Source organism: Elephantulus edwardii, unplaced genomic scaffold, assembly GCF_000299155.1.
Source record: "Elephantulus edwardii isolate Elephantulus edwardi_28Jun2011 unplaced genomic scaffold, EleEdw1.0 scaffold00604, whole genome shotgun sequence".
NCBI lineage: Eukaryota > Metazoa > Chordata > Mammalia > Macroscelidea > Macroscelididae > Elephantulus > Elephantulus edwardii.
In genome coordinates this window covers 67,040-74,809 of record NW_006400354.1, presented here as the reverse complement: position 1 = coordinate 74,809, position 7,770 = coordinate 67,040, and the positions used below count along the sequence as shown (strand labels likewise).

At 41.7% G+C, this 7,770-nt stretch overlaps 1 protein-coding gene across 1 annotated transcript in view; it reads right to left on the bottom strand.

Annotated features, from left to right (window-relative positions):
• Positions 1-7,770, bottom strand: part of LOC102849494 (zinc finger protein 418-like) — a gene marked incomplete at its 5' end in the record, with an annotated part of 33,813 nt that overhangs the window by 16,039 nt on the left and 10,004 nt on the right. Inside the window, 3 exons of the mRNA XM_006903377.1 lie at positions 1,281-2,451; positions 4,691-4,817; positions 7,132-7,216. Coding sequence (XP_006903439.1) covers positions 1,281-2,451; positions 4,691-4,817; positions 7,132-7,216 — 1,383 coding nt within the window. The remainder of the gene's footprint in view (positions 1-1,280; positions 2,452-4,690; positions 4,818-7,131; positions 7,217-7,770) is intronic.

Below are 7,770 nucleotides of genomic sequence, written 5' to 3'. Positions count from 1 at the left end.
AGCTTTCACCATCACTGAAGGATTCCCACATGCACGTAAAGAGAAAAGAAAAATCATCTTAAAACCTCTGCAAGTATCTCACTTTGCAAGATAGAACAACAGTTCTCCTATAGGCCATGATCAGGAAGACTAATTCCTTCCTAATTGTCTTCTTCATCTATCTAGTCAAAGGTCTCAGGTGCCCAGTGAGGGTGAGTGTCAATATGTCCATGCAGGACAGACGGATCAACTATGTCCTACCTTGCTTGTAATAGTTTTGTGCTGTGTGAATACTTGCATGTCCTGATGCCATCTGATTGTGGAAAGGTGGCCCCACATTCCTTATATTCTGATGGTCTATCTGGGGGAACTCTTCGGGGATAGTTTGTGTATCAGGGTCACAAAAGGATTCCCTCCATTCCTTACGTTCTTAAGTTCTCCCTCTTGTGTGAATTTTTGTATGTACTGAAATGTCTTAATTCTGAAAAAGTTTTCCCCCATTGGTGACAGTTGTAAGATCTCTCTCCAGTTTGAATTCTTCCATGGTTACTGAGGGGAAGTGATCGTCACACTCCCTTCCCATATTCCTTACATTCAGATGGTCTCTCATCTTTGTGAATCTGATTACGGACAGTTAGGCTGAAGGTGAGAAAGTGATTTCTCTATTCCTTACATTCCTAAGGTCTGTCGACTCTGTGAATTTTAATTTGTTTAGTGAGGTAACATGCTGCAAAAATTGTTTTCAAATACTGCTTACATTCATGAGGTCTCTCTCCTGTGTGAATTCTTCTATGTACAGTCAGACGCCTTATATGTCAAAACGTTTTCCCACATTCCTGACATTCAAAAGGTTTCTCTCCTGTATGAATTCTTCTATGTGTAATGAGTGTACCTGACTGAGAAAACGTTTTCCCACATTCCTGACATTCAAAAGGTTTCTCTCCTGTATGAATTCTTCTATGTGTAATGAGTGTACCTGACTGAGAAAACGTTTTCCCACATTCCTGACATTCTTAAGATCACTCTCCTGTGTGAACCGTTCTACGTTTTGTCAGGCTATTTCATCGTGAAAATGTTTTCCCACATTTCTGATATTAATAAGGTCTCTCTACTGTGTGAACTATTCTATGTCAAGTGAGGCAACTTGAATTTGAAAATCGTTTCCCACATTGCTGACATTCGTAAGGTCTGTCTCCTGTGTGGACTCTTCTATGTACAGTGAGATTACCTCATTGGGCAAAGGTTTTCCCACATTCCTGACATTTATAAGATCTGTCTCTCCTGTGTGAATTCTTCTATGCAGTGTGAGCTGATGTGTTCCAGAAAATGTTTTCCCACAGTCCTGACATTCGTAAGGTCTCTCTCCTGTGTGAACTCTTCTATGTAACGTGAGACAACTTGACTTGCGAAATGTTTTTCCACAGTCCTGACATTCATAAGGTCTCTCTCCTGTGTGAATTGTCTTATGTGCTACAAGGCCATTTCTTTGTGAAAATGTTTTCCCACATTCCTGACATGTGTAAGGTCTCTCTCCTGTGTGGACTCTTCTATGTACAGTGAGGGCGCCTGAATTTGAAAATGTTTTCCCACATTCCTGACATGCGTATGGTCTCTCTCCTGTGTGAATTCTTCTATGCAGAGTGAGCTGATCTGATCGGGCAAAGGTTTTCCCACATTCTTGACATTCATAAGATCTGTCTCCTGTGTGAATTCTTCTATGTAACGTGAGCTGACCTGACTGTGAAAACGTTTTCCCACAGACCTGACATTCGTAAGGTCTCTCTCCTGTGTGAATTCTTCTGTGGAGTGTGAGCTGATGTGATCTAGAAAATGTTTTCCCACATTCCTGACATTCGTAAGGTCTCTCTCCTGTGTGAATTCTTCTATGTTCAGTGAGGCGACTTGACTTGCGAAATGTTTTCCCACATTCCTGACATGCATAAGGTCTCTCTCCCGTGTGAACTCTTCTATGTGACGTGAGGTGACTTGACCGTGAAAATGTTTTCCCACAGTCCTGACATTCGTAAGGTCTTTCTCCTGTGTGAATCCTTCTATGTAACGTGAGGTGACCTGATAGTGAAAATGTTTTCCCACACTCCTGACATCCATATGGTCTGTCTCCTGTGTGAATTCTTCTATGTAACCTGAGCGGACCTGACCGGGTAAATGTTTTCCCACACTCCTGACATTTGTAAGGTCTCTCTCCTGTGTGAAGTCTTCTGTGTAACATGAGGTGACGTGAATGTGAAAACTTTTTCCCACAGTCCTGACATTCATAAGGTCTCTCTCCTGTGTGAACTCTTCTATGTACAGTTACAATATTTGCTTGTGAAAATGTTTTCCCAAGGTCCTGACAATCGTAAGGTTTCACACCGTAAGGTCTCTCCCCTGTGTGAACTGCTCGATGTGAAGTGAGGTTCCCTGATTGAGAAAAGGTTTCCCCACCATCTGTACATTGATAAGGTGTCTCCCCTGTGAGAATTTTTCTGTGTTCCTTGAGAGGAGCAAACCATGGGAATGGGTTCCCACATTCTTTATACTCATTAGGCTTCTCTCCTGTGTGCGTTCCTGTGTGTCCTCTAAGATGAGACAAGTGACAAAAGTTCTTCAAACATTCATTGCATTTATAAGGTCTCTGTCCTCCGTCAACTATTCTATGTCTAATGAGGTGCCTGGATTCTAAAAATCCTTTCCCACATTCCTCCCATTCATATTGTCCCTCTCTTGTGTGAATTCCTCTTTGTTCAACGAGGTGATCTGACTGTGAAAAGGTTCTCTCACCTTCCATACACTGAAAAGGTCTCTCTCCTGAGTGAATATTGGCATGGAGAGTTAAAAGAGCAAGCTGAGGAAAGGTTTCCCCACACAGATTACATTCATAAGGTTTCCCATCTGTAGGTCTCCTTAGGCATGTCAAAAAAAGAAAAGGTTTTCCACATACCTCACATTTAGGCTTCTCTACACTGTCAATATTTCTCTTTACTGCACTGTCTGATGTTTGGTTAAGGAGGGCAGAAGAAGTGAAGGGTTTGTCATTTTCCGTATACTCATCAAGGTTATGGAGAAAATTAAACCCTTCTTCAGAAACTACAGGGAAAGGATTCCTCTCTGTAGGTTCATGTTCATCTACCACATGGGTCCAAAATGAAGAGGAGGTACAGAAATCTCTGCCACAATTCTTACATTCATGGCCGGTGTCACCAGTGTCAGTCCTCAACAGGTTTATGTCTACAGGGTTGCAGGAAGAACTTGGAAATCTGATGCGCATGTTCCCAGGGTGAGTGTCTTCCATCCCTTCACCCAGCTCCTGTACTGTTTGACTTTTGGGAAAAATAAACAACACACAGTTGTAACTGAGCGTGTTCCTGTATGCCCACCATAAAACACAATGAAGACGTGTGATTTAACATCTCAGAGTCTCACGTGACTTCATTTAGCAAAAATGTAATTCCTCTAGAACTGCATTTATAAATCTAAATACACTTTGATACCTGTTTCCACAGTCACAATGTTTCTCATGAGTAGCGGTTGTGTTTTGTTATTTGTTTTTTTAATTTCCTGATACTCACCTCCAATAATTCTCTTGGATTTTATGTAGATTTTCTTTGCCACAGAGTTTTACCATCTTCAATGACATGGAAGACCAAGGGTGGGTAGTCTCTAAGAATGTCAACTGAGTACATTCAGAAGATAATGGTTCTCCGTCATTCATGTGTTCACGGCCTGCTATATAACAAAAATAATTTTGACAACACAGAAAGGAAAGAAAAGAGAGGATTAGAGGTTAGGCTGCTCTGAACACACAGTCAAGTGGGCACGTTTTTTAGTTTCTGCCCTTTGACGCTGGATAGGAAACTATTCACTATGAATCCCTTCTGAGACAAATGAAAGACATGATGATATAAATGAGTTTCCTCTGGGTGGATAATTAGAAAGAGGACTCACACAGCACACACGACATCACACAGAACAGTACACACATGACAATGCACAGAACACACAATATCACAGCGGATTCACCTTAATATTACACAGGACACGCATCACAGGAAAAATAGAAAAATGGCTCCCGGACTGGCCTGCTGATGCAGAAAAGTGTGTCCAGTGATTTGTTAAGTTGTAAAATCCAGCAAAAAAGACAATTTTTTCTAACTGGTTCATGAAAATTCCTATTTCTCAACATGAAAGAGATCCATAGAATATTAATGACTTTATAGAGCTTCTCAGCACAGGAGCCCTCGAGAACTCAGGTGGCCTAGTGGCAAGAAGCTGTGCTGCAAACCCAAAGACATGTGGTTCGAATCCACCAGATGCTACGCTGGAGAAGGAGGGGCAATCTCCTCCTGGGCCAGTAGGATCCAATTCCAAAGAATACCTAAACAACAACAGCAACAAAGGAGCAATAAATAAGTGTTATACCCCATGGTCTCTAAGACTAGGTCTTGAATTCTGACCCATAAAAGTTAGAGTGTACCCTTAGGATAATTACATATCTAAATCCACTGAATCACAGAAGAGAAAAGGTGCTCTCAGATACAAAGGCTTCCATGAAGAAATCATTTTCCATGTGTGAGGGCTAAAAGCCAGGTGGCCATGCCTGTTTCATTGAACCTTGTATTCTAATTCTTCTGCCAAAGTTCAAAAGTCATGTGCATGAATTCATTTTCTTTGCAGTCCAAGGATTTGAAAGCATATCAAATCTTATTTTTACCTATGAAGTCCAGGTTTTCTAAGATTTCCATCATCACGTCCCTGTAGAGTTTCTTCTGAGCAGCACTCAACAAGGCCCACTCCTCCTGGGTGAAGAAGATGACCACATCGCCAAGCAGCAATGGTGCCTGAAACACACAGCGTATTCCGGATCAGATCGGTACCGTGTCTCACAATGTGGGCGAGAACAAAGAAGGGGCCTCACACATGCAGAAAACTAAGAAATCATACAGACACAACAAAAGTTCTATTTTCTTCCAAGATCTACTCAGGGCATCAGATTTCAGTCTTGTCTTGGACCTAATTACCACTGAGCAAATCCTGACCATTACTAATCCTGTAGTTAATGAGAGACTTACTCCACAGTCAATGAATCTGTCGGAAGGTTCACTGTGAATATCTATATACATAACCTGTGTTCTGCAACAAAAAAACAGCTCAAAATAGAGAATTGTTGAGTTTGGAAGATAAGTCTGGGGAATAGTCAATTTGATCTTCTTCTGAAAAGATTTGTAAGATCAGTGAAGCAGGGTGACGTCCTACCATCATGGAAACACTGCAGAAGGGAACTATTTTCTTCTGTCTCTTCTATATGAGATTACACAGGGTCCAAAAAAGCATATTGTGGGAAGACAAAGGTTAAACCAAATGCTTACACAGGAACTGAAAGAGGCACAAATACAAGCTGGAATTCCTCTTGTGACAGATCACAAAGAATTAGGCGGTATTTCTCCTGAGATGGGTCAGAGGAGACACGCACTTCGGGAAGACCTGATGGTGTATCTGCTACTCTCAGACTGCTTTTGTAAACCCATCATTCCTGAGAGAAAAGGATGCCAGCAGAGAAACACACAGGCAATTGCTAAAGAATTTTCTCTCTGAGTTATCGTCTGCCAATTTTCAATAAAGGAAAGCGAGATTCTAAGCTGGGGCTGCAGTGTTCAAGCTGTTCGCCTCCTGCCTTCACTCTCTTCTCCCCCTCCTTCTTGGTGCCCTGTCTCTTTATATGTCCTGGTCAACAACACCTTATGGCCATACAAGTTCATGGTTTTTTGTGGGGGTTTTTTTAGGGAGAAAAAAAATCAGTCCTTTCTAGTCACCTGCTCCTCCAGTCAGTAAAAACAAAACAAAACAAAACAAGAAAACAAAAACAACCACCTAGCAGTTTATATAAAGAGGTAGGGGTCTCACCCTCCTTCCCATCAGCCCGCTAAGATCCCTACTCACACTGGATTTTCCTGACACTAATGGAAGGGAACAGCCAGAGGGCTAGCTTTTGAATTACTTGTGTAACTAACTCCTTATTCTCTTAACCATCAGAGCTCCAAAACACTGCTAGAAAAGGCTATGAAGCCAATCACCACAGCACCTGATATACCCATCATGATTTCGGTGATAGTGGAAGATCCCTAACTAATAAAGAAACTGGTGCCAAAACTAGTCTTAGGATACGGCAGAAACGGGTCTAAAGTAACAAGACAGTGAGAGTCGGGGAAAATTACCTCTCAATAGAAATACACTCAATAGCCTAAAAAGATAATCAGAGAACTATGCCTAACCATCAATGTCCACAGTCCAGATATTTAGCTTCTCGGCAAAAGTGAACTTGACTTTTAGAGCCTAGTTCAACAATTCAATAATCATATACGAACTGCCATCAAACAGGAAACCATCCACAATGCAGTAGCTTTTTGGAGGCTGAAGAGCCCACTAGCAAACAATGTCCATCACTTCTGTCCATCAATCTTTTACTGAGCTGTGCAATAACCAGAAAGGTGTTTGCAGCCTAGAACCTATTCCTCCACCACTCCCACAAATAGACAAAAATTATAAAGATGAAACATTAACTCTAGAACATGGGTTAGGACAGGGCAGGATTCAGCTCTGTTGTCCTCCAGGGTCACCCATTTTTTAGAATATTTCATGAGTTCATCATTTTTCAAAGCAGTGTAGTATTTCACTGTGTGAATACACCATAGCTTCTCTATCCATTTGTTTGTTGATGGGCATTTGGGTTGTTTCCAACTCCCTGCAGTTGTGAAGAAAGCTGCGATAAACATGGGTGTGCATGTATCTGCTTGGGTGGGTGTTTTGGTATCTGTAGGGTATATTCCCAACAGTGGAAGTGCTTGGTCAAATTGTATTTCTATTTCCAACTCTTTGAGAAAACGCCATACTGGCTTCCACAGTGGTTACACCATTTTTCACTCCCACCAACAGTTGAAGGAGGTTTCCATTCTCTTTACAACCTCACCAGCATTTCCTCCTTGCTGCTCTGTTAAATTTTGCTACTCTTATTGGTGAGATGATATCTCATAGGTTTTTTGATATGCACCTCTCTTAGAGCTAAGGATTTTCTTAATATTTCATGAACAACTCGGGAGCAAACGTGGTAATGTCTTTATTTTTCCATGAGGTCTACGCCATTCTACTACTGAGCACCTTCCACAGGCCACTGGGATGAGACGCCAGGGCGTCCAGGGCCCTGGGGATCTTCTCCAGAGCCAGGTCTGTGTCCTTTTCACATCTGGACAGATCAAGGTACTGAAAACGCGGGCAACAGCCAAGCCAAGACCAACGGATAAAGGTAAACTACCCAAATGCAAAATGGGCACAGATTATGAAAAGACACTTTACCCAAGAAGACATTCAGATGGCCAACAAACACATGAAGATATAAGAATGGGGGAGAAATACCCGTCACATTATCAAGGCACTTGAAATACCCATCAGGGTGTGAGTGACGTTGAAAGAACACTAAGGAAGATGGTGTCAAAATCAGTTCAGGAACAAAGATGGGAATTACACAGAAAGGAACAAGCTATTGAGGGAGCCAGGGGACAAAGGACTCTCCCCAAAAATATACCAAATGATGCAGAAAGTGAATTTAGATGAACACTGGACCCCAAGATCTTAAATTTCTATATTTCCGTTATTTAGTTTCTCCACCAAACAGAAACTTTAATTTTTTATTCTCATGTGAGAATTAACTTATTGCTGTCCGGCAGAAAATGACCAACAGTGCAGTATGTTTTCTGAGGCCGTGAGGCGCACTAGCACAGAATGTCCTTCGTGCTCTCA